This window comes from Argentina anserina, chromosome 2 (assembly GCF_933775445.1).
Source record: "Argentina anserina chromosome 2, drPotAnse1.1, whole genome shotgun sequence".
NCBI classification, from domain to species: Eukaryota; Viridiplantae; Streptophyta; class Magnoliopsida; order Rosales; family Rosaceae; genus Argentina; species Argentina anserina.
The window spans coordinates 6,299,164-6,327,139 of NC_065873.1; the positions used below are offsets into that span (position 1 = coordinate 6,299,164).

General features: G+C 38.5%; 2 protein-coding genes, 1 long non-coding RNA gene and 1 pseudogene across 4 annotated transcripts in view; 3 read left to right on the forward strand and 1 right to left on the reverse strand.

Annotated features, from left to right (window-relative positions):
- The window catches only part of LOC126782809 (uncharacterized ATP-dependent helicase C29A10.10c-like), a 72,728-nt gene that overhangs the window by 10,175 nt on the left and 34,577 nt on the right, over positions 1–27,976 (forward strand). The gene's annotated exons all lie outside the window — the stretch shown is intronic.
- LOC126783856 (uncharacterized) lies at positions 234–27,947 on the forward strand (annotated as a pseudogene).
- Positions 1,351–3,368, forward strand: LOC126782821 (uncharacterized). The gene is made up of 3 exons (XM_050508150.1): positions 1,351–1,772; positions 2,312–2,462; positions 2,770–3,368. Exons 1-3 carry the CDS (start codon positions 1,530–1,532, stop codon positions 3,117–3,119), a joined length of 744 nt encoding a protein of 247 aa, XP_050364107.1. The 5' UTR covers positions 1,351–1,529; the 3' UTR covers positions 3,120–3,368.
- On the reverse strand, positions 6,611–7,979 carry LOC126782827 (uncharacterized). 2 transcript variants are annotated; one of them, XR_007670813.1, is made up of 4 exons: positions 7,573–7,979; positions 7,255–7,343; positions 7,105–7,156; positions 6,611–6,999 (listed from the first exon to the last, which is right to left on the reverse strand). It is a non-coding gene; the product is annotated as an uncharacterized LOC126782827 (long non-coding RNA). The 2 variants fall into 2 exon arrangements; XR_007670812.1 differs by having other exon boundaries at positions 7,466–7,979.

The window sequence follows — 27,976 nt, forward strand, 5'->3', positions numbered from 1 at the left end:
CCACGCTAGTGGTGATGCGTAGTTTAATATCAACTCATAAAACTATGTACTTCTACATTTAAAAAAAATCGATTAGTTAGTCCTAATGTATCGGTAATCGAGATTAAAAATCTCGGGTATTACAACACGGGTCTTTACTGGCCTCATTCCACTCAAACTGTGTCCTGGGGGTGCCTGCTGTCACACATAGAGTCATCACTCCAGAGAACGTTCTACAACATGAGTGTCACAAGATGCAGGTATACAAGCTGAAGTGGCCCAAGTTTTGTGACTAGGAGGTTTGCCACTTACGGGGGGCTTCCTATCCTCATATTTTGTGCATTTTGTGGCTTCTTTGGAGCTTTTGATGGTCATATGGTTGTAATCACCGGTTATATATATATATATATATATGATTTTACTCACGTAAGGACGTCCGCACCAATGGTTTTGGTGCGGATTTTCATTTTTGCACCACTTTTCAATCAAATTTTCTCATCCTTACCGTCTAGTATCTATATAATATTGTGTAATTTATTCCTGCAAAATTTCAGTCAATTTGGTAATTGTTAAGACCCTCAAACTCGAAAAATAAATAGACGAACTGAATTCTGTCAAACTTAAACCGTTCATGTTTATAACACAAAAACGCAATTTTGAGGGCCTTAGCGATTATCAAATTCATTGAATGTTACAAAGATGATATACACAATATAATCTATAGACTAGACGGTGGGGATAAAGAAATTTGATCGAAAAGTAATGTCCACAGCCAAGACGTTATATATGTGTGTGTACGCACTGGTGCAAAAACTTAATTAAGAGAGTGAAATAGATGTGCCAAACATTTTTGCAATATACAAGCCCATTTTGCTCAAAGTAATGAAGCTAGTTGGGGTGAGACCCCAAACCCTAAAGATCGAACTAGGAACTGTAATGAACTTTTGGTTCCTACCCAAACCGACTCTAAGAAATCGAATTCATCCGTCTTCTTCCTTCACGGATTTGCAGTGTACAGTATCAGAACCACATGGCGGGCAACGCCATAAAAAAATGCTACTTAATCTAGTATGTGTATAGTCCTAAAATTAGATCCAATTGGTTCAGTTGGCTAGATGCGATGTTTATCTTCGCAATAACAGGGACGTGATCTCGTGTTTGATTCACCTTTCCTTCCATATTCGACTACATTTTCTTCATGTTTTCCTTGTTATTTCTCCTCTCTTTCTATTTTTTTCTATCTTATTCTCTCTCTCTCTCTCTCTCTCTCTCTCTCTCTCCTATTTTTTTTTTCATTTTCTTATTATTTCCCCTATTTTCCCCCTTCTTTTGCTTTGGTTACAACTTTCCTAAAAAATTACGTTGTTAAGTATGAAAAAAACTTGACACGCGCCCTACGCGCCCTCCCTCGAGACCCTAGAGCTTTACTGGGGTTTCTGCAATCCCGATTCCAAGCCGCCTGAGAGAGTAAGATGTGGCCGCCATGGCCGGGCTAGAGCACCACCCAAAGACCGCTCTCTCTTAACCTTTCTAAATTCCCACTAATTCTAATGTTTAAACCTAAAGACCAGCTCTCAATCCAAATGGTTCATCTACCTGTTCGTTCCCAAATCTGGACTTTCCAGACCCTCCCCTACCCTTTTGATCCCCTATGCTCCAGCCCCGAAACCATCTCAACCGTTGTATGTTGGTGGATTACTCTCTGTAACAATCGAGAGATTAGATTTGCCATTGCCCAAGTCGATGTAGTGATGAAAAGGAGCCACCTTGCGATAGAAGGGAGTAGAAATCTGGTTTGCTTTTCTGGATGCTCTATCCCTATTAATACTAATCATTGTTTTTTAGCTATAATTAATATGCCTATTAGTAGATCTGAAGCTGCCGATGGGCTGGGCAATGTTTCTTCTTCTAAGATAATTAAGAAACAAAGTTAATGACCTGGAAAAGCAGAGGAAGTGCTTGGGAGGGTTTTGTAGCACAATCTCATTTCTATATCTCATGCTTTAGTGTTGATGTGTTGTGTTTTTTGGATACTAGATCCTATGCTACTATGTTATATAAGTTTAGGAAATTTGGTTTCAATGGTGAATGTATCATCCTTGCTGTTGGTCAATGTGGTGGTCTTTGCTTGTTATGGAATAATAGTAGAGTTGGTATTAGTATTATTAAGCCTCATAACAGATTTATACATGTGCTAATTACTGATCTATGTGATGATAAGTCTTTTATGCAACCTTTGTTTATGCTTATCCCAAAAAGGAGAAACAACCTGATCTATGGAATGAAATTAGCAATTGTAATCCTAGTTGTAATGATGCCTGGGTTATTATAGGTGACTTTAACATTATTACCTCACTGGATGAGAAGCTTGGTGGTGGTCACTACTCAGTACATGAAAAACTTCTGTGATTTTCTTTCTTCTGAGAATCTGCTCTCTATTAGAGCTAGTGGTATTCCGTTCACTTGGAAAAACAAGCAAAAAGGTGAGGCTTTAATCTTTGAAAAATTAGATAGGAATGGTTAAGGCTAACTGGCTTCAACAAACAAGCCAGTCAACATGAATGGTTATATGATTAACACATATCCAGATTCTCAACTTATCAACTTACCTATCATTGGCTCTGATCATGGCCCAATTTATCTCTCTCTTTTATCTCTCTCTTGAGAGAAATAAACAAAGAAGGTGTAAAACCTTCAAATTATCCCATAAAGACTTTAGGCCAATAGTTAATGACTATTGGAATCAGCAGTTAGACACTAACCCTCTCTTTAATTTCTCGGCTATTGCAGGTCAGTTTGCTGCTCAAGCTAAGAAATGGAACAGAAATGTGTTTGGAAACCTAACAAGAAAGATTGAAGATCTTCATGGAAGAAGCAATATTATTCAACAGCAATTAATGACGTCCCCTGACTCTATCTACCTCAACCAACAGGATCAACTTATTAGGAATGAAATCACTGCACTCTACAAGGAAGAAGAACTCTTATGGGCACAAAAGGCTAAGGCTAACTGGCTTCAACTTGGCGACAGAAACACTAAGTTCTTCCAAGCTCAGGCCAACATTAGGAAGAAGTTCAATGCCATTATTAAAATCCAAGACTCAAGTGGTAACTGGGCCACTTCTGATGTTATAATTTAGGACTTTAAAAAACGTTTTCGTGCTGACAATAATCCTAATACAAGATAACATTCTTATTGCACATGAACTCTTCAATGACTTCCAAAAGTCTAAAGCTAGAATTGGGGCCATGACCCTCAAGCTAGATTTAGAAAAAGCTTATGACCTTATTAATTGGAACTATATTGAATCATGTCTCCAAAAGTTTGGCTTTCATCAAAATTGGATTAAAACTATATCAAAATGTATCTCTTATGTTCCGTTTTCTATTGTTGTCAAGGGCATGCCTAAGGGCCACTTTAGGCCAAGTCGAGGGATTAGGCAGGGTGATCCACTTTCACCCTATCTCTTCATCCTGGCAATGGAACCCTTAATTAGACATTTTAATACACGTGCAGGTAATGCTAAGAATCATGTTGGCATCCTCTCATCCCCTCGGGGGTTTAGGATTTCCAACATTATGTTTGTTGATAATTGTCTCATTTTTACTAAAGCTAGTAACACTAGTGCGAGAAATATAGCAAAGGTGTTGAATCTTTTCTCTATGACCTCTGGACAGAAAATCAATCACCATAAGCCATCTCTTTATTTTTCCCTAAAGGTAAATGCTTCCATGAAAAATAACGTAGTTAATATTCTTGGTGTTCAGCACAAGGTTTCAATTGGTAAGTATCTTAGAATCCACAACATTATTTTGTGGAAGGATCCTATTAATGCTAAAGAACTTCTTTTAAAACTTTCCCAGAGGCTTGCAGGTTGGAAGAAATGTACCCTTTCCAGGGCTGGTAGACTTACTCATGTTAAGGCAAACCTTTCTTCTATGCTTAATCATGTTATGAGTTGTTTCAAATGCCCCAAATCTGTAACAAATGAAATTGACAAAGCCTCTAGGAATTTCCTATGGGGATCAGATTGTAAGCAAGCCCTAGTAGCCTGGGATCAAGTTTGTAAACCAAAGTCAGTTGGTCGGCTTGGTATTAGACCTGCTGGTTTTTTTTTAAAAACGCAGCCCTTGCTAAACTAGCATGGAAAGTTATACTAGATAAGGACAATTGGTGGTCACAAATTATGAGAAGAAAATATCTTTATAATACTTCATTTTTTCAGGCAAAAAGGAAGCAGAGAAATTCGGTAGCATGGAATGGTGTCTTGGGAACGAGAAACTTAATCATGAAAGGTATGAGATGGCTAGTTGGTAACTGTAAGCAAATTAATTTTTGGCAATTTAATTGGGTTTTTGATACTCCGCTCTTAAATTTTGTGCCTCATAATTTGAGATCAAACTTGAATCTTGATGATAAGGTTTCTGATTATAACAAATGGTAGCTGGAATAAATCTAAGCTAGAACAAGTTCTGGACCCTCTTCTAGTTAAGAAGATATTAGGCATTCCTATATCCATTTCTGGACAAGATGATGAACTAATTTGGGGACCCTCCTCTAATGGTAAGTTTACAGTTATATCTGCAACTTGGCTCCAATTTGACACTTATCTAGATAAACTTCTTTTGGATAAACTTTGGAATCTCAATATTCAACCAAAGATTAAATTATTTGGGAAGCTTAATATCCTGAATAAGCATCTTAAGACAAGGGACATATTATCTAGATTTGGTTTGATCGATGATAACTCTTGTGCCATTTGCAACGAAGATAATGAATCCGCTAGTCATTTGTTTTGTGAGTGTACATTTGCTAAACAGGTGTGGAATGCTGTTAATATTCCAACAAGTAGCTTTGACCAAGCAGGGTTGAGCCCAACCTTGGAAATTTTTTTCCTTCATAGACCATATGACAAGGAACTCTTTGAGAAGTTCATTACAGTTTGCTGGCAAGTTTGGAAAGCCAGGAATTACCTTATCTTTAGGGGTACACCCCCAAACCCTTTCTCTGTTAGTTTATGTGCAGCTCATGTCTTGGCTGCGATCAAAAGTACAAATCAAGTTCCCAGGGGCAGAAACACTCCAAACCATCCACCCACGGTATTGTGGAGTGCCCCTTCGAGGAATTTGGTTAAAATCAATTTTGATGGCTCTGTTCAAAACAACATGGCTGCGGGAGGTTTTATCATCAGGAATGATGAAGGAAGACCACTTGTTGCTGCCGCAATGAACTTTGGAAACACTTTAGTCTCTATAGCGGAGGCTCGTGCTCTTAGAGATGGCTTAGAGCCTACTGTGCAAACAGGTTTCAGCTCTGTTGAAGTGGAGGGGGATTCTAAATTGGTCATTGATTCTGTTAATGAACAAATCCAATCACCATGGAGGTTGAAGATGCTTATTCAGAATATTAAGCTTCTAGCAAGAAATTTTGCCTGTATATCTTTTAATCATGTTTTTAGGAAGGCGAGCTTTGTTGTGGATGCCATAGCGAATCTTAGACATTCCTCCTCAGTGTGTTGGGTCGAGGAAGTACCAAGAGAAGTTTCAAGAGCTTTGCTCTTTGACATTGTAAATTTGGGATGCCCTAGAGGCTTCTCCATCTAATGGTTTTTTTCCTATAAAAAAAACTTTCCTAAAAAAAATTCAGTTAAAACCAACCCTACCCATTTTAGATTTCTAGTTCTATCACTGTTCATAACATGGCAGTTCCAAGTTTTGTCTCTCGCCAGAGAGTACGCCGTTTACGTACCTGGTTTCATCTTCTTCGGCGAATCCATTACTGATAAACCCGACCGATCACCGTAGTTTCAAGCCGAGTGTGTGGCCAAGGGTTTGAAGAAGCTCGAGGTAGAGAGGTGCTCAGCTACAGAGGCATGGTGGGATATAAGATGGCGGAGTTGTACCCCGATTTGGTTGAGGCTGTTGTTGTCACTTGCTTCGTTATGGCTTTGAACAAGTCTGTTAGTGACGCGGACTTTGGAGGATTGGGTTCTCACGGTGGTCGGATTACTTGCTTCCGGAGTCGGTCAAAGGAGTTAGAACCATATTTGAAGTAGCTGCATGCCTACGAGTTTCCTGACCTTCCTGATTGGATCTACATATAGAGACTATCTAGAAGTATGTACAAATTATCCACATCTTCTTCTCAATTATCTGTGGCAGTCGATCTACATATTCACTACACCATAATTCCATTTGAACGACGGAGGTTTGTGGTCGCTTCAGGCGTCACTTTAGTCATAGGCGACCATATATTTTGTCGCTTTAGTGTCATCACCTCGGTCACATTCTTACAGCTCTTAGGCGACCATTAGAGCAAAGTTCTTCGCCTAAGGGGAAACTGAGGTGACGACTTCAAGTTCGTCTCTTCAATGTTTAGTGACAAACTTTCAAAACGTAAGTACCATTAACAAAACTAAAAGTAACAAATCCCTCATGTATTGATTCTTCAGTTAGATTTTCTGGAGACGTACCTTTTCTCAACTTAGTATACATTGAAGCGATGAACTATGGTTTACTCCATCACTTTATTGAATTTTATTGGAAAATAAATAGATAATTATTCTCTACCATTTACATCCTAAAATCTACATTTCACAACAAAATGCACAAAATTCATTAAATAAATAGAATGTGCATCAATCCATTTCAAGACGTTCCAAGATGAATACAAGTATTTCCAATTGTACTTTCACTAGCTACCAACTATACACAGGTTCTATGGACAAATTAGCTACAAAAATGAACACAAAAATCCCCTGCAACTATATTCCCAACCGTTGGGTCTCCTTTATGGCAATGTCCGTCGGCTTTTGCGATGTCGATTTGCTCAACTAGGATAAGCACAGATGTAGAGCCACAACAAACACCTAAGAATAGAATGATATAATCACCATTATGAGTTCCTCGTGGGAGTTGCTCTACAGCCTGCATAAGATGCTCATCGACGACTTTGATTTGTTTGTAGAACCGTTATATGATCATATCCACCCACTTCCGTTGTTAATGCATTTTATGTGCCTGCGATCGAATTGAACTATTATACTTACACCAAACCCTCTTTCATTGAAACAAATATAGCAACAAGATATCACTCATAAATAAGGAGTTAAATGATGACAATACCTTATGTTCCAAACAAAACAACTCCCGCTTCATCGCTTTTACTGTAAATGAGCTGCAATACAGAAAATCAACAAGCAAATTAGACAACAATGTCAAAACCAATACTGATACAAAACACTAACCATTGACTTAAAAAAAAAAAAGACACACCTTCTTCACCAGCAGCATAGAGCAAAGCTTCACTACCTCCAGAAGAGCTTTATCGATAGGCCAATATCAATCACCAAAATTGTACCATCCTAAACCCAAAACAAACTATTGATAAAACATCAACTCCAAAATAAAACTCGAAAATTGAGCCAAGTGCCCAATTTCCAGCAAACATCATACAGCCTACATCCACAAGTAGTGCCTCACAAACCTCTTCTCCGCCACTTAAGCCGCCATCGCCTCCACCCTCTCCACCTCCATGAACTCAAAATCAAGCCGGTCTACAAATTAAACTTCTGAAAGGATTCAAAAGCTTACCAATAAAGGATTCAAAGCTTATTGGGGTCCGAAATAAAAGTCTGAAAGAGACGCCAACGGCGCAGTACGGCGGTGTTGACACAGAGAAGAGGAAAGTGAGGTAAGATCTCAAATCTGTGACATTAAGGGTAGCTACGAACTCAAAGTAGGCAAGGCTCACCCAGAGAGAACTTGAAAATTGACCGGAGCTCATGATTCATGCGAGGGTCCTCCGGTTCGGGTTGAATTGTTTCACCTCCAATCTGATAGATCGAGCCATATGCAAGGATATATAGAAGAAGAAAAAGATGTTGGTGTCGTTGGCTCGAGCTGATTCACGCCGGACGGCAAAAGTGATGGTAACGGTGGTGGTGGTGGTGCGGCAGGGAGCTAGAGGATAAAGGCTATGGAGAAGATGATGGTGTCTGATTCTGTTTCTTTAGTTTTCTCCAAAAGGAGAGACCAAGTCTAAGTATAAAAAAAAATTTCAATTTTTTGTGGAATGTTCGACCGTCCTAAATTTAGACTTAGGCGACGAACCTACCAATTTCATAACATAAGTAGGAAATCTCTGATATTTAATAATTCAACAAAATAATAATTAATATAGGGGATACATGGATTTCTAATTAACAATTTAATCCTTTTGGTCAATTACTGTCAAGTGTATGTATATTATAGCACACTATTAAAATTTGGGACGAAAAGAACGTTGTTTGGCCGTCCGATCATCAAACAAATAGAAAAAAACACTTTGACCACACAAATGTCCTTTGACTGTTGTCACGCCCCGAAATTCGAATAATAAAAATTCTAATTCGAATTCATTAAAACTCTAAAACAATCTCAAATATATTGAAAATCATCTTATTATAATAGTGTATCGAAACTGAGTCCACAACATGACTCAGTCGACTTGAATAATACACAACTAATAGAAATGTAAAATTCACTCAATCATCACCACAAACAGCAGAAAGAAATTTTCGACAATCTTCAGAGAAAGTCTTCTAATTCTGCTAATCCACACCTGCAGAACTATCTCATACACCATCGAATATGTGCACCGGGATTGTAAACACAAACCCGGTAAGCTTTGCAGCTCGTATGAATAAAACAACAGTATAACACGCATAGAAATACAAGAGAAAAATACTGAAAACATTTTTAATTATAAATGCACTCATGAGTCACAGGACGGCCAATCTGGATGTCCAATAATATCTGAAAATATAAGTGTTCATGAGACATTGGGCAACACGTCTATTTACCCAAATTACATTCATAATACGGGTACTCATGAGACTCAGGTACTCATTTGTTACCCCTCATGCAGTACCCCGTCAGACACTGGGCAACCCATTTGTTACCCAATATCTAAAAATATGGGTACTCATAAGCAAGTAACACATCTGTTATCCCTCATGCAGTACACCGGCAGATAGACTAGAGATCTAACTGAATCGTAACTGTCACCCGGCCAAGACTAGGTTTTGATATGCCAACACGTTCGAAGACAGGTCTGAAGACAGAAAACACGTCCAAAAACATAAAACACGTCTGGAGACAGAAAAACACGTCTGAAGACAAAAAACATTTTAACAAAACTCAATGTTAAAACCATGTACAATAACAATCCATCCATGTTATTATACTACAACAAGCGAGTCTTGCTCAAATAAAATAAATATTGTTGCCACTGTATAATTCATTTGAAAATAAGAACGTAACAATATATAATATAGCAACTCATATATATGTATCGTATTTACCATTTATACACATACACAACCCACTATATTATATATATGTCATAGTTCGATCTTTTTAAGAAAACGTAGATATGAGTCACCGTCAAGGGTAGACTCGTCATAGTGAGATTTACTCACATTCACCATAATCCATAATTACTAAAATCTTTTTTAAATCATTTATTAAAATAGCGTTTCACTTACCCATGAACCGTAGATGGTCAAGTTCACGTAATTTAAACCAAAACATATTTTTAAAATAATTTTTATAAACTAGAGATGCAACAACTATGGTGACAATTTAAACTAAATTCAGTAATTATAATACTACTTCGATCATGATGATTATTGTGAGGTTTACTCACCTTATTTCCCGCGTGCAAGTTTCACGACATCGAAAGCGATTCTCTCACTCGTTTCGTCGGTCATCTAATAGCATGATAAAATGCTTAGAAAACGATACATAAAATATCAGGTGACGATTTCATTACAGCTAAATGTTGTTCATAAAACACTGTTCGGGTTTCAATGTTTTTTACGGAAAAATGTTCAAAACACTGTTCACGAACACTATTCAAAGCTATTGTTCGCATCATTGTTCATGAATACTATTCATAGTTACTGGTCACGCGCCGCCGCCACCATTTTCCAACCACCACCAATGATCACCAAATTTCACCACCACAATTTAAATGACATTGTTAACAAGTTCCTAGTTCACAACAAAAGTCTAAATCAAAGTTTAAAACCTCCAATTTCGGAATTTCTAAAACATCCCAAATCAAGAACCCTAGAATTAAAATTTCTTGGATCGAGTTTTTACCCTTCGATTTAGCTCAAAACCTTTGCAGGGGTTGTTGACAACATTGAGGCAAGAAGTTTGAGACCGGTGGTGAAGCCTAAACTCGCCGGAACTCGCCGGAAAATTGAAGAACACAACCGGGTCACCGACGGGTTTACAGGTCAACTTTCGGGTTTTGATGCGTGGAAACCGGCGTGCTACTCCACAATCCACCACCTCAGGGAGGTGCACAAAGAGGAGACAAAACTATTTGGGTTGGCCCGGTCGCCTGAAACCGCCGGAGTCGGCTGGATCCGGGTCGGGTCGGAAGGAAATTTTCGCTTCTAAAAGCGCGGGTGAAGAGAGAGGGGGAGAAAATGGGGTTATTACAACTGTTGCCCTCATAAATTCTTCCCCCATGACGGGAAAACACAGTAGAAGGGAATGGCCTAGGGGCTGGGAATATGGCAACCTCATACTCTAAAAGGCCTCCGAAGTGGGATATACCCATATGGCATATTAATTATGTTTTCAGTTTTCTCAATGATTGGATGGCCAGCCCAAATTTTAACCGTCCTCATTATTTTATGTACATGTCACATTTAACGGTCATTTTTTCCAACAAATGTCCACCCGAAATAGTGTCTTCAATAAATAACAACTTCCTTGTTAACCTAGTACAAAAGTTATGCAACATAAGAGGCTACTTAAGTTTTCAATTAGCAAAGTAAGTCTTTTGGACTAATTGACCGTTGATGTCAAATATATGTATATTATGGTACACGGTTATTATTTGGGATGGAAATAATGTCGTTTGATCATCTGATCGTCGAGAAAACATAAAAAAGTGGACTTTCACTGCCGCCTTCCGAAAAACTTCCTTAGCGACAAATAGGAGGCAATACAAGAAAATGACCACGAGGTCTAGAATATGGAAACCCCACCCCCCTGGAAAGCCCCAGAAGTGGGGTCCATCCATAAGGCATGTAAGTAGTGTTTTCGGTTATTTTCAACGATCAGACAACCAAACGACACTCATTCCAGTATTTTAATCATCCACATTATTCTATGCACATAATACATCTAACTGTCAATTTTTCCAACGGATGTCAACTCCAAATAGCATCTTCAAGAAATAACAACTTCTTTGTTAACCTAGTACAAAGGTTGTGCAACATAAGAGACTACTTAAGTTTTCAATTAGCAAAGTAAGTCCTTTGGACTAATTGACTGTTGAATGTCAAATATACATATATTATGATACACGGTTAAAATTTAGAATGGAAATAACGTCGTTGGCCGTCTGATCGTCGTAAAAACCTAAAAAAGTAGATTTTAACCGCACAAATACCCTTTGACTGCGCCTTCTGAAAATCTTTCTCAGCGAAAGATAGGAGACGGTACAAAGAAATGACCACAAGGTCGAGAATATGGCAACCCTACCCCCCTCCCCCCCCCCCCCGGAAAGACTCCAGAAGTAGGGTTCACCCATTGGGCATATAAGTGGTAGATGAAAAAAAACTTAAAGCGACGGAAGCAAACAAATTTTGTCGCCCAAGAGTGGTTTAAGGCGACGAACTTTATTCATGTCGGCGTAAGTTCGTCGCTTAAAAGTATTTGGACGACGAATGTCATTGTTCCTCGCCTAAGTGACCTTAAGCGACGAACTTTCAATTGTAGTGACGACATTATTTAGTTGTCGCTTAAGCGTTACTTATGCGACAAAATTTGTGATTTTGGCCACGGTTCGTTGCTTAAGTGTAAAAATGGGATAGTGATTCTTATCGTGAAATTAAATTTATGAGTAGTGGCAGGTAATGTTTGACAACCGAAAGGAGGCTTTGTTCATCCCTGACGAAGATTTTACCGTGCCTAACTTTCCACAGGTTTCATTGATCTTGCTCTATGCTAATGAGTAATAAGTTATCCGTATCTTATATTAGAATCATTTACCGTTTTAATTTAGAGTTTGAATTTATAACTTCAACCTTGATTGTACTACCAGTCTACCACCATGCAAGCATATGAAATGCATTGATGATCTTTCATCCAAAATATTAACCACAGTTTATTGAAAATTTCAATTTTTGACCTGCAGTATCTTGTACTACAGTATATATAATTAAATTCTAGTGATCTTCAGTGTATATCCTTCTACATAATTCGCTACCTCCAAGTCTACGTTCAAGTCTGTCCATATTTCTTCGATGATATCATAATGGGAGTTAAGTTTGCTAGCTGGCGATTGACCTTCTATTTCAAGAAAACCCTACCCAGTGCCAATTACTCAATTAGTCATCAGAATATCGACAAGATCCTCCTGCCTTTGTTTATATATATATATATATATATATATATATATATATATATATATATATATATATATATATATACAGTCTCTATTCAGAGTAAAGCTTCACTATGAAATTACAGAGTGAAGTTCCAATTTTGGCACATTTTTCAGTCAAATTTTTTCATCATAAGTGATTCAATATTTAGGTATGCTATTCAAGATATCTCTATAAAATTTCATCTAATTCGGACATCGTTAAGGTATTGAAATTAGATTAAATCAATGAATGAATTAAAACTATTCAACGTGAACCGTTCGTGTAAATCTCAATTTTAAAAGCTCAAACCATTATCAAATTGGATGAAACTTTGTAGATATATATATATATATATATATATATATATATATATATATATATATATATATAGTTCTACTTGCAGAGGGTGTATCTTTTGTGGGGAGCGAATGATAAGATCTTTGACATAGAAACTGCCCACGACCTTAACAAGTAAATTTCAATTTCTCCACTTCATATATTATCTCATTCAATTTGTTCGCAACAAGTAAAACAACGTACTATTCGGTTCATTTCAAAGAATTTTGTCGTAGCAATCAAATTATTTCCTTTGGAATACATATATATCAATCATACGTATATCATCATCGGGTTTGATTATTCGGAACTAATTTTTAATTTGAGTTGTTGAAAATTAATTATAGACGATGTTCTGGGAGAATTATAATTCTACATTTGTGTGTGTTTTAGCCTATTTAGGTTTCCTTATTGGAGTAGATTATGCTTTAATGTAATAAATATGAATCCCTAATTCATCGGGATACTCAATATGTAATGTCTATATATATATATAGGCCCTATTATCAATCAATAAAATATTACGTTATGTTCCATTACGTTGTTATTATTCTCGTTTCGTTCCTCCTCGATCACGTTATCATGCACTATGTTCTAAAGTGTCTGAGTGATGAGGCCATTAGAAAAATTAACCCTAGCCCTAACCTCCTATGTTCGGCAGCCTTCTCTTTTAGTATAGCTGGCAAAGTTGAGAATTGCCGACAAAATTGTCGTCGGAAAGCACAGAAGAAACCAGAAAATCTAAATTGATATGCTAAGGGCACCCATGGAGTCCTCATCTTCGATCTCGATCTTCTTCTTCGACCTGCGTCAGCGACAACTGTAGATTTTGAGCTTCTTTCTGCCGGTCGTCGCCATCCCGTCTAGCATCAATGGCCCTGGACACCTAGCATCGACGCTGCAATATTGATGCCACCCAAATTTGTCAACGCAGCCATATTCAAACGCCCTCCTCTAGTCGACGACGACCTGTGTTCGGAGTGCTCGACCCGACGACCCCATAGTGCTGCTCGTCCTCGGTGTCGCCATACCCTCAAGCCACCACTCATTTTCCAAGTTGTCAATCCCGACTCGGTTTTCTGCTGTCAAAGTCGACCCAATTCGGCAGAACCAATGCTTGACCCAGATCCAAACCAGTTTTGACCCAGTTTCAATATCCCGACCCAACCCAGCAACCCCTTTGGGCCTTAGGCCTCTAAGCCCAATGACTCTTTGGCTTTCTTCCCCTTTATTTTCCTATTTATTTAATTATTTCTTCACGTTTAGTTTCCGACTATACTGCACGTGCTCGTATAGGAAAATAATCAATCGTTGTACTTTGGTGATGACATACATGCCAGAGATGGACGCTACTTTTACAATTTGCACATGGTTTTGAGCGTATCCTCTAGAGATTTCTATGTAATTCGTACGAAGATCGAAAAAATGTTCGTGAAACACTGTTCATGAAACACTATTAAAAAATGCGTGACTTCACACGCAGCCCCCAAAACCTGCAATTCCTCTTTCTACACAGTTCTATGTTGAAAGCCTAGCCCCTACTGCCCTCATCTCCACCCACGCGGCGCCACAGACGGCAACACGCGCATCACTACCACCTCCGCCAAAAATTCATCAAAATAACCAACATCCAACATCAAAGATGAAGGGCGTGAGCAGGAGATCACAACAGTACATACGTTGCAACCCAGATCGCCAGAAAATGGCCGGAAAGTCGCCGGAAAGATTCGGTAGCTCCAAGCTTGCCTTTGTTGTTAAAACCTCCGATTTTGAGCTCCAAATGCGTGCTACACCCAACCAAGAGATCGAAATCGAGGATCTATAGCTCCAAACTCACTGGGGGTGAAGCTTGGATAGGCAATGGATTTGCAGAAAACTTCGATCTTCGGCGTGGCGTCTCGTCGACGACGGAGGGTGCGTCTCGTCCGGGGGTCGGAGCAGTCGACCCTACGGTGGTATTGGGACCGGCGGTGAAGGCCACGGAGGCCGGAGAAGGGAGATCGGCGGGGGTGAATTTGGTGAATGAGGGTCGGGGTTGGGGAGAGAGAGAGAGGGCTGCGGGGGAAAAATTTCCGTTTTAGGAAATTAGGTTTTCCTCAAATTTTCTTTTTCTACATTTCAAAATTGGGAAACCAACTTCCGACGATAATAATTTTCTCATTTGACATCCGATTAAGGTGCATGGCATTTCTACGAACTCGTATCGACGATCTCTACAACTTCCGTGAAGAAAGTTTTCAGATACGAGCGACTGAATAAAAGTCGACTCTCGAGATGGTTTCCGTTTTGTCTAACATCGATGAGAAAAACGAAAAATGGGATTTCTATTCAAATTCTAAATTTAATAATCTACAAGCATTTATACGAATCAATACTGAAAATTTGGGGTATTAAATTATACCCCCCTTAAAGGAATTTCGTCCCGAAATTCAAGTGCTCTACTCAACAAACAACTGCGGATATCTTGTCCTCATATCCGACTCTAGCTCCCAAGAGGCATCGCCCTCATCATGGTGACTCCACAACACTTTAACTAACTCCACCTCTTTCCTACGAAGCTTCTTTGTAAATCTATCCAAAATACGAACCGGCTCAATAACAAAGGTGGCATTCTCCCTCACTTCAATGGAGTTGTGATCATCACATGTGACTCATCTAGTTTGTACTTCCTCAACATGGAAATGTGGAAGACGTTGTAAACCCGACATGCTCGTACGTAAAGCTAGTCGATAGGCCAAATCTCCTACCTTCTCAAGAATCATGAAAGGCCCAACACACCTCGGAGCTAACTTTCCCTTCTTGCCAAATCTCACGACGCCCTTCATAAGAGAGACTTTTAGGAACACATGGTCGCCAATCTCGAACTCGACATGTCTCCTCTTTAATTCTGCATAGCTCTTCTGTCTACTCTTTGCTGTTCGGATCCTATCTCGAATAATCGAGATCTTCTCCGAGGTTTTCTGAACCACCTCTGGACCCATTAGTGCTTCATCACGAACTTCGGCCCAACAGATAGGTGATCTACATGGTCTACCGTAAAGGCCTCATAAGATGTCATGCCGATGCTAGAATGGTAACTATTGTTGTAGGCAAACTCAATTAACCTCAAGTGATCCTCCCATCTTCCATCACCTGATTCACCCTTTCTGCCTATCCATCAGTTTGAGGATGAAATCATGTACTCATATCCAAGGTAGTACCCAAAGCCTTCTGTAAACCACCCCAGAACTTCGAAGTGAAATGTGCATCTCAGTCAGAAACAATAGAAACAGGAGCTCCATGAAGTCTCACTATCTCATCCACAAAGTATTTCATTGATACTGGAAGAAAGTGTGTCGACTTCGTTAATCGATCGACAATCACCCATATTGCATCATGACTTTTTTTAGACTAGGCAGTCCTGTCACAAAGTCCATAGAAATTTGTTCCCACTTCCAAAGAGGAATAGTCAATGGCTTCAACATTCCAGCAGGTCGCTGATGTTCTGCCTTCACTTGCTGAGAAGTAAGGCACTTTGATACGAACTCTACCACTTCTTTCTTCATATCATTCCACCAGAATTACCTACAAAGATCTTTATACATCTTTGTGCTCCCTAGATGCACTGTATAACGAGATCGGTGTGCTGCACAAAGGACCTCCTCCTTGAGATCAGCACACTCATAAAGACAGCAGGTGCATTTGTCAGACCAAAGGGCATGACAACAAACTCGAAGTGTCCATACCTGGTCATGAAACAAACTCGAAGTGTCCATACCTCCAATCACAATAGGACAAACCTCGCAGATTGTCTCCAGCTCGAAAGACACTCTAAGTGGTGAAGTGACACATAAAGAGCTTCCAAGAGATGTAGGAATCAAACCTAACATCTCCACCACCGAACTAGCAATAAAAGAATGTGATGCTCCTGTATCAAATGTACTCTAGCAAGGTAGTCAAAAATAGATAAGGTACCTTCCACTCCTGTATCTCGCTGACCCGCCACAAACACTCTAGCTTGGCCCGCATGTAACTGCCTATACTAATGTTCATGTCTACCCTGCTGAGGTCGGGTGAAGTCTCTAGCCATATGTCCCACTTGCCCACACCTGAAACAGCCCGCCTTCCTCGGCTTCGGACAAGTTGTGGTGCAGTGACCCATTTCGCCGCAAGCGAAACACTTTACTGATGCTAACTGCCTGACAGGTGCGGTCCTAACAGACGAAGATGCCACCTTTGCTGGAGTCTGGTAATAGGTCCTCATCCTCTTCCAAGATCCACTTTTCGGTCCCGTATACCCATTTCCTGAACTGATTGCCTTCCTTTTTCCTCGAGTATCCCTAGCCTCCACATCTCCTCCTCGAGTCTTATTCGCCTGTTCCAAATTCAGGGCACTCTCATACATCAGCTCCTTGGTAGACATACAAAGTGCTGATATGGTGGTCTTGTACTCTTGCTTAAGTCCTCGTAGGAATTTTTGAGCCAAGGAGGTCACACTCATTGGCCTGACAAACTGATACAACTGTGCAAAACGGGCCTCATACTCCGTGACGGTCATATTTCCCTGCACCAGATCAAGGAACTCAATTTCTAGTTCCTCCTGTATTGTAGCTGGGAAGTACTTTTCCCGAAAGAGTGCCACAAAACCCTCCCAATTCAGAGTGGACACATTCACAGTCCGTCTTGTACTCTTCCATCAATCCATAGCATCATCCTTTAAGAAGAATGTGGCTATCATCCTCTTCTCGATCTCCGATAAAATCACCATTTTAAAGTAGGTTTCCATACTCTCGATCCAATGATCCGCCACCAGATGATCCAGACCCCCATGAAATGATGGCGCTGACAAGCTACTGATGTCCTTGATCAACTTGCTCAACCGGTGGTGCCACCTCCTCATAGAGGTTCTCCACATTGCAGACTCCGCCTCCACCCCTCGCTTAGCCTCGGCCTCTTGCCCGTCCTTTACATGGCGCATGGCCCTTCTCTAAATTCATCATTTTGAAACATTTAAACACTTAGTCAATACATGTAAAATCTTGAACCCAAATAAAATAGATCCAACATATATTAACCAAGATATTTAGAGGGAGATGGATCATCGAAGTATTATTACAATACTTCTATTTAAAGGACCAAACCTTAAGGTGTGGCTCCTAACACTCTTGTGTACCCAGTGACATATCAATACCGAAGAGCATGTGATGGGAATCCATTGCAGTCGGGCCATCGCTCCTGGATGATATTGATATATCACCAAATACACAATCTACGCTCTGATACCAACTGTCACAGTCCCGAAATTTTGTATGATAAAAATCAAAATCGAAGCCATGAAAACTCTAAAAGAATCTCAAATACATTGAAATCATGTTATAGTAACAGTGTATCGAAACTGAGTTCATAGTACGACTCAGTCGACTTGATTAATACATAACCAGTTTGCAATTCAAGTATTATAACAAATCAAAATGTAAAATTCTCTTAATTCTCACCACAAATAGAAGAAATAAACTTCGACAATCTTCAGAGTAAGCCCTCTAATTCTGCTAATCCACACCTACAAAACTATCCCCTACACCATTAAATAGGTGCACCGGGATTGTAAAAATAAACCGGGTAAGCTTTGCAGCTCGTATGAGTAAAACAACAGTATATCACACATCGCATACAAAAGAAAATACTGATGACATTTAAAGATAAATGTACTCATAAGACACTGAACGACCACTCTGGTCGTCAAATAATATCTGAAAATATGTGTACTCAAGAGACATTGTGCAACCCATGTGTTTACCCAAATTACATTTAAAATACGGGTACTCATGAGACCCAGGTACTCATATGTTACCCCTCATGCAGTACGCCGACAGATACTGGGCAACCCATATGTTACCCAATATCACACAAAAACATGGGTACTCATGAGTGGGGACAACCCATTTGTTACTGCTCATGCAGTACACCGGCAAACAGACTAGAACTCTAACTAAATCGTAACCGACACCCGGCCAAGGCTTGGTTCCGATTACTGCCATATATATGTATCGTATTTACCAATGTATACATATACACAACCCACTATATTCTATACATGTCATAGTTCAATCTTTTTAAGAAAACATAAATATGAGTCGCCGCCAAGGGTAGACTCGTCATAGTGAGATTTACTCACCTTATTTCCTGCGAGCAATTTCCACGACACTGAAAGTAATTTCCTCACTCGTTTTGTCGGTCACCTAATAGCATGATAAACTGCTTAGAAAAACGATACATAAAATTCACCGACAATGACTCATTATGTTCATGAATCACTGTTTATGAAAGTACTATTAGTACGGTACTATTCACAAATTACTATTCGTATGTTACTATTCATGAAACACTGTTTCACGAAAATTGCTATTCGTACGTTACTGTTCACATGCCGCCGCCGCCGATGGTGCGTGGGGCTTACGCGCCGCCCAAAAAAGCGCACGTGACCTCACACGCAGCCCCCAAAACCTGCAATTCCTCCTTCTACACAGTTCTAGGCTGAAAGCGTAACCCCTACCGCCCTCATCTCCACCCACGCGCCGCCACGGATGGCGACACGCGCATCCCGACCACCTCCGCCCAAAATTCATTAAAACAAGACACATCCAACATCAAAGCTGAAGAGCATGAGGATGAGATCACAACCATATTTGCGTTGCAACCCAGATTGCCGAAAAATGGCCGGAAAGTCACCGGAAAGCTTCGGTAGCTCCAAGCTTACCTCCGTCATTAAAACCTCCAACTTTGAGCTCCAAATTCGTGCTACACCCAGCCAAGAGATCGAAATCGAGGATTTATGGCTCAAAACTCACCAGCGGTGAAGCTTGGATCGACGATGGGTTTGCAGAAAACTTCAATCTTCGGCGTGGCTTCTCGGCGGCGATGGAGGGTGCGTCTTGTCCAGGGGTCGGAGCAATTGACCGTGCGGTGGTCTTGGGACCGGCGGTGAAGCCCACGGAGGCTGGAGAAGGGAGACCGAAAAGTGTGCCAAAATTGGAACTTCACTCTGAAATTTCAGAGTGAAGCTTCACTCTGGATAGAGACTGTATATATATATATATATATATATTTATTGAGGGTACATTTGAAATGGAAACGTAACATTCTTCCATTATTAAGAGAGCAGATTTTGAGTCTTAGGCTAAGGCTCCACCCTATTAGTTATGCAAGATTTCGTTGCTACATATTTTTTATTAGTCAATCTATTTGATACTTTCTGTTTAATATTTTTCAAGTATCACGTTAGCATCGCCATGTTCTTACTCGACTTTAGCTTAAGTCGTCAATTAGAATTGGAAGTTTGTTTGTATTGTATTAAAGATTGGCATATTCAATAAAATTAATCGTATTCCTTGTTTGTGAGAACTTTATTTTCCTTAAACCTAACATGAATGGTCAACGTATGTAACTGCATGTGGTTCTTAAATTGGCCGCTTTTGGGTTATATGAGACCCCAATAGTACTAGAATTATAAGAGAAGATTGAAGCATGTTATGAACTATAATAGTACAATCTTACTCCTTCAATGAACATGAATTAGATGTTTATTGGAAACTTAGTGGTGCAACCCTCAATAATAAGCGAAATCATTCAAGTACAACAAGAAGATGAAGGGCTCGTGGAATACGTTCGGGGAATGAAAGAGAAGCACCCCGAAGACTGGCTCACACATACGGAAGAAGAGATGTGTTTTAGAAGGAGGCTTTGGGTGCCAAATGTTGCATCATTGAAGGAGGATATAATGCAAGAAGCATATCGTTCAAAATTCACAATCAATCCAAGAGGAATAAAGATGTATATAGGCCTACGAAAAAACTATTGGTGGAACATTATGAAGAGAGACATTGCTAACTATGTCTCTAGGTGTCTTACATGCCAACTGGTGAAGGCGGAGCACGTGCGAAAGGGAGGATTATTACAACTTCTCGAAATTTTAGAATGGAAGTGGGACACATCACGATGGACTTCATTACTGGATTCCCAAGGACACAAAGAGGCAATGATGCAATTTGGGTCATTGTTGATCACCTGACAAAATCTGCCCATTTCATACCAATAAAGGTAACAGATTCCATCGATGTCTTAAGTAACCTATATACTTAAGAGAAATAGTACGTCTGCACGGAGTTCTTGTATCGATAGTGTTAGATCATGATGCCCGATTCACCTCAAGATTTTGGGTTAGCTTACAAAGTGCAATGGAGATGAAGTTAGGATATGCTTAGGTCTTGCATTTTGGATTTTGGAGGAAGCTGGGAGGATCACCTATAATTGATCGACTTTGCTTACAACAACAGTTATCACTCAATCATAGGGATGGCGCCTTTTGAAGCTTAAGCATTATGCGGAAGTCGTTGCTTCAATTAAGGAGCACTTGAAAGCTGCACAGAGTCGACAAAAGACCTTTGCCGATCGACATAGGAGGAATGTAGAGTTTCATGTCGGAGATCGTGTCTTGTTGAAAGTCTCCACCATGCGAGGCGTTGTCTGTTTTGAAAAAAAGATTGCCAAATGTCACCACGGTTTATTGGATCTTTCCAAATTATAGAAAGAGTTGGTGATTTAGCCTATCGACTAGATCTACCACAACATTTGTCCAACATGCATACCGTTCCATGTATCTATGCTACAGGAATACAAGCCAGACAATTCCCATATCATAGACTATAGTACATAGAACTCGTGGAGGATGTCACATATGACAAAGTACTTGTTCGCATATTAGGCAAGTAAGTAAGAAAACTTCTACTAAGGAAATTCCAATGGTGAAGATACAATAGAATCGACATGATGAAAATGAGGCTTCATGGGAGTTAGAATCAGAAATGAGAAAGAAACACCAGCATTTGTTATTTGTTCATAGAACAAATGGAACAAGGAACGTAAAATTCAAGGACAAATTTTCTTTTAAGATTGGTAGACTGTAATACCCCGAAATTTAGTATTTACTACTTAGTACTCTAAGGTTATATTAATTTAGAATTAATTCAATTTTTTTTTCTAATATGTCTCTTTAGAAACCAATGATGCAAAGGTTCATATTTTCAAAGATAGAGAAATTTCTTTTTGTAAGTATTAGACCACGATTTGAGTACGATAGCTCATATTGCTTACGTGTACTCGATACTTTGTAATCGAAGACTAATACTAATAGTATTATATTTTATCCATTATATTAGTGTTAGATAGTGCAAATATATTGAAAACCTTATGAAAGGAATATACTAAATTCCTTTACTTTTTACTAATTCTTTGTAGTAACCTTATGTTTGTTATATCTATACATATATATATAATCCTTATGCCAATACATATTTACCCCATCACACTTTTTGTTTTTTTTTCTTTGTGAACAACCACCCTAATTATTGGTCTCTTAAGTCAAGAAGGGTAGTTGAGAATTGAATTTTTGTGTTCCTTCTTGGCCTATTTATATTTGTGAGCTGCCTCAAGCTTTCTTCACACTTAAAAATCAGAAATTATGCAAGTCTAAAATTCCCTTATTTGATAGAAAACTCAACCAGTCAATGTTCCTCAAGCTAAAATTGTAGCATTCACTATTTCTCTCTTAAACAAGTTACTTCTTTACTAAAGTAATCCAACTTTGGATCAACATCAAAACCTTCATTTCACCCCTGAAACTTCAAGATAAGTACATCTTACATCCTTATAATCTTTTATCTTTTAAGATTTATAAAAATTCATAGCTAAGAATAAAATGGAAAAGACCACGTTTTGGTAAGAGTTATATTTTCGTATTTTATAACAACTGCGTTTGTCCAATGTAATAATACCATTAAATTTCGTTCAATTTAGGCTTTTGAATCACTCAAAAATGTTTAGAATTGGACAAGTTATGGCAAATCAAAGTTAGAGTTAATAAACTCACTGAAAATCTCTTGTAGTACTCACGACTTTAAAAACTCATATCTCACTCATTTCTTAACTATTTTCTACAATCTTTATATCAAATTAAATTTTAAGACCTCTACTTTTAATCTGAAAAGTTTCAGAAGAAATGATGAAATTTTTGTTACAAGTAGAATACGTAGATATCTAAGGTGATAACTTGATGATCGGTTTCTACACTGCTACTGTGTTTGAACTTTTTGAACTCAATGACTTTGAACTGGACTATATGACTTATCCTATTGGATTTATTATGAAAAATCCTTGAACATACACTCCTCACTTACCTAATTTTGATGTTTATTGATTGAGTTATCGATACGGAAAGTTGACGAAGTTTAACACTATTATTTGAAGGACAATTGCTACTTTGGACATAGATTTTCCTTATTATGGAGATATGACTACTAATCCTTTGACTACTAACTAATATTGTCAAATTATTTTTAATTTAAAGTACATTTACTTTATAACACATTTACGTTCAAGTTTATTAACTTGTTTATTTCATGCATACATTGAGTTATTGATAAGTATTTATATCTTGGTGTAAAATTATATGCTTTATTAGTATTTGAATATTGTCTTAATTACTAAACTTTGTGATATTATATTGACGTTATTGAGTTGGAGGTGTGAAGCCGGGTGATTAGTACTACCACGTGCTTAAGTGAGTTGCTGGTAAAATTATTTTTTGCTTTGTGAGTTAGCCTTGAGCCCTAGTCCCTACAAATAGTGCACTATTATACTCATAGAAGAATTGATTATGAGTATACATACTTTGGTTTTGGTCTCGGTATGCTGAGGCTTATTCGTGTTTTGGGTAAGCGTGAACCCTAACATGTGACTTTGTGATTAATTACCAGTTTTCTTGAAAATTCACACAATTAATAAAATATATTAATGTTGATATGTATATCTATATGCATAAGTAAGAAGTCGTATGACCAAATACACCTGGTTCTTGGTACATTTTACTTGGTTGTTCATATTTGAATTTCTCATTAGCCAAATTATTATAAGAATGTACTTACTGGGTCTGTGTTACTCATGATGCTACACAATCTTATTTCCAGGTAATGAGTAGATGCTTGGAGAATTGGATGAATCTACTAAAGAAAATGATGGTTTTCTTCAATTACTATTTCAAGACAATAAATGCAACTCATGTATCTTCGCTAAAATTCAGTATTTTCTAAATCCGTTGTATTGTAAAATAACTTTGATTTTGTTTCCTAATAAAACTATTATTCAGACATATATTTATGTCAGTTTTATTGAGGAAATTTTATTGGTCTTGGATTTGGGGGCGTGACAGGTGATGGATTTTCCGGTCACTAGAACCACCGGTTTTCCATTGAGTTTTCCAGTAATTCATTGTCGTTTTCTCGTTGATTTTCCGGCATATTTCAGACATTCTTTGTTGAAGCATTTTTCCACCAATGTTTCATTCGGTTTGAGTTATTTGGACATCGTTTTCCGGTTAATCTTTCTGTTTTCTCCAAGTCGTTTCATAGCTTAAACAATTTTATTATTGGTGACCATCCGCACCAATTGGATGGTTTTTATCACTCTATGTGTTTGGTATTCAATTGCTCCAATACCATGCTTTTCCAACTTTTATGTTGAAGATTGTAGACATATTGCCACGTGATACACTTGATGAGATTGTTCTTTTGTTTCGATCCCCGTTCTTGCAATATCCTACGGCGTATTTTCTAGTATTGTTCTAACGTTGACTCTCTTAATTTTATTATGGTGAAGTCTCGTGACAATCTCAAGTATCTTGCTGATTGCATAAACACCCACATTGTCCTACGACGCAGGTAGTTGTCTTACTGATCTCATGCGGAGATTATGTTTTATATCTTCGCGCCTTGCTAAGTTTTAAAGGCCATACATGCCAATAATTTTCATCTGAATACTTATGTTGAGAATGGAGAGGAATATCTCTCAGAAATTCAAAAATTAGTTGTACGCAACCCTACTACCTGCCCCGCAGCAGCCCCACCCCCGGTGCACGGCCTCCTGTTAAAACATGCTTAATTGATGACTCTTATTGTCAATCTTCTCATGTGAAAATTCCAATTGAGCATATTCCATTCTTACAAAATATTTAAGGTGATATTAGTAGACCATATCCAACTACATGCGGACATTTTTCGGTATTTTATGGTATAAGTTAAGAGTATCGACGCGTTGGTCACACGTTGTTTTGCTATCTACATGGAATGCTGCATTTGCTAAGAGCTCACCACCCTTCCCATTCTCTCAAATCTATTCAATTGGATACCGTTGGAGAGTTTACTTCCATGACCTTTGATGATTTTCGTTTTGCATGTCTACTAGGATCGTCGTTGAACATATAATTCATCATGTTCATTCACAGTACAATCCAGCAGAGCTCGAACTTGGTTATGGGTACTAACCTACCAGTCTTTAAATAGGGATATGTGATGATGTTGCATGCAGCGAAACTTATTCGTTTCAAACCCATAGCTAGCTAATTGTTTAGTACGTACATGATGGTTACTGGATACGATCCTACCGTGTTTTTCACTAACACCTACTTGGTTAAGTTGTTTATGTGCCTCAATTTTAGTATCTCAATGGGTCTACATGAAACGATGAAGTATTTTGGTTGGTTATGAATCACCAACACTTGTCCGCTATTTCCAATCTACAACTGTCTCTATCCTACGATATCCGCAAACGGTCACTTTGATGAGACATACTTCTCGTCGTTAGGAAGAGATATAAAATACTCCCATTTCGGTTTTAATGCCAAGTTTTGACGTGGTGTGGTACTATATCTCATTGAGATCCCGCACTACTCCAAGTGAGCAAAAGTGTAACGCATTATCGACCTCTAGATAGTCAAAGATTCAATGCTCAATAACTTTACCGATATTGCGAAAGTGACGAGATCCCACATAAATGTTGTGATGTTCCGGTGAGATTGGCACTCTCAGAATATGGGAGAATTTCATATGACCTGGTCCTTGCACTGTTGGCACCATCCCTGACAGTGGGAAGGAAGCCGGTGATGACACCATCGTATGTTGTGGTGCTATCAGCGCCCGTGGTATTACACCACAAAACAAGGGCGGAAAATACAAAGATTAACTAGTAAGGGTCATAGCTTTGGTCTTGGCTCCTACCTAGATGAAGGGGAGACCGTTATTCTCTGGAATAAATAACCAGAAAGAAGCGAGGTGCATAGGCACAAGTATTTCGCCTATCATCAAGAGATATTCTCCAAACATGTGTATCAACTTAGTTTCTATGGGACGTTACAGACTCCTTTAATTGATGTTAGAGAAGAATAGAAATCTCTCAATTGATGATGTATTCACTTATGCTCTTATTCCGTTGTAAAGAATCAACGTTTAGCAACTTGACTGAAGTGGAAAGAATCAATGCAGGCTGAACTAGACTTGTTATGTTAGTCATTGTTCATAAGTGTAATGAGAAAGATGAAGTCGTGTCATATTTGCAGGACTTATGACGCAAAGATTGTCTCATTATCCTAGTATTGACTATGATGAGTTATATTCTCTTGTAATGAATATAATTGCTTTCCCCTACTTGATCAGTAGTAGTGTCCAAGATATGAAAGTGCCTGAATGACCTTAATTGCTTGATTAAGTGCCTCCAGACCACAGAGGGCTTATGCAGTCAGATTGCGACGTTTGAGAGAACGTAGTACAATCGGTTGCAAGAACTCATACCCATATGTGTTCATATGAAAGCCAATTTTGGACTCTTTATTCTATCTAAGTAAAGATGATGACGAGTTTCAATGAGTTATAGATTCATATATGTAAGTGTTATTAGGACACTATTGCTTTCATCATGATGTGATTAACTATGACATGCATTGTCATTGGACATGAATTTTTCTTTAACATGGATTTAGTTCTATACTTAGTGAACCAACACAAATCATATCCACACCAACGCCGCCAGCATCTCTAGCAACATCAACGTACTCCTTGGTGTAGAAGTCGACACTGGCAGTGTAGAGGATGCGTACAGTTATGTCTCGGACCAAAATCAGTCCTTTATTGGTCCATTCTCCCATTCATTTGTGAAATACACATTAAATGTGACAAATCAGAATTTGTTCAACGAGATCTACATGAGAGCTCACTCAATAACAAATGGTGAAATTGGTACCCATGGAAAGGTCTATGTGTCTACTTTCTAGAGACACCAACCATTTGATTATATATGTTGTATTGAGTGAGTTATGGCCTTTTTAACAAAGTATGACAGTTCTGTCCGAGAATTTGTAAGTCAATCAACTTCGACAGAGGTTTGTGAACTGCTCCAGTCGAATTAGGTTTTGAACTTTATGTCACTGAAAATACACGGGTGTCTACTTTCCAGAATATTTTACGGTTCGCTGATGCCTATTATGATGACGAAGTTGTGGCCGTCTAAGTGTGTTAAGGTCATTCTACTGGAGAATATGATTTTCATTGCAAACTCTTGTTTTGTGTTGTTATGCAATCTTGTTTTCTAAGATCTAAGTATAGCTAAGTATAGCATGTATGATCTAAGGATGTGTGGCTAGATTAATGATTAATCATTAGCCCAAGACTACTTTTGAGAAGCATACAATAAACGTTGTATAAGTTTTTTGTACTTCATGATTATGCCACTAATCAGGTGGAGTGTTTCGTAGACTTCAGGGGAGTCTACCTCACACGATGCTATCAAATGTAGACGGTGCGTTGTGTTCTTTTTCTCCTTTGATCAAGCTTTTATTTTTCACACAAGAGGTTTTTATTTTCTTGACAATGTTTTTACCAATCCAACGATATGTGCACCATACAACCTACACATGCGACACAAGGGGAAGTGTTCCGGGAGAATTATTATTATACATTTGTGTGTTTCTTAGCCTATTTAGGTTTCCTTATTGTAGTAAATTATGCTTTAATGTAATAGATATGAATCTCTAATTCATCGGGATACTCCGTATGTAATGCTTATATATATGTCACATTATCAATCAATAAAATGTTACGTTCTGCTTCATTACATTGTTATTATTTTCGTTTCGTTGCTCCTCGATCAGATGATAACTTTCTCAACCATACGCATATGATTTTAATTTTCATAATTGTTAGGCAATTAGGCAACAACGCATCAGTGGATCATATAAAAAAGTCATGTCACCTTGTTCAAATGAAGCGACCATTCATCTATGACAGGCTGCTGAAGAAATTTTTGGCGTCGTTATCAGAAGATGGGCACCAAGACTAGCTAGCTCGATAGTAAACAGATCGACTTTG

What these genes read in the sequence shown, in the direction of transcription:
- LOC126782821 (XM_050508150.1), top strand. Translation starts at nt 1,530, where the DNA reads ATGTTTAAACCTAAAGACCAGCTCTCAATCCAAATGGTTCATCTACCT. An exon ending in TAGAAGGGAGTAGAAATCTG is followed by an intron (nt 1,773 to 2,311) that starts GTTTGCTTTTCT and finishes GGGTTATTATAG; the next exon opens with GTGACTTTAACATTATTACC. An exon ending in TTGGAAAAACAAGCAAAAAG is followed by an intron (nt 2,463 to 2,769) that starts GTGAGGCTTTAA and finishes CGGCTATTGCAG; the next exon opens with GTCAGTTTGCTGCTCAAGCT.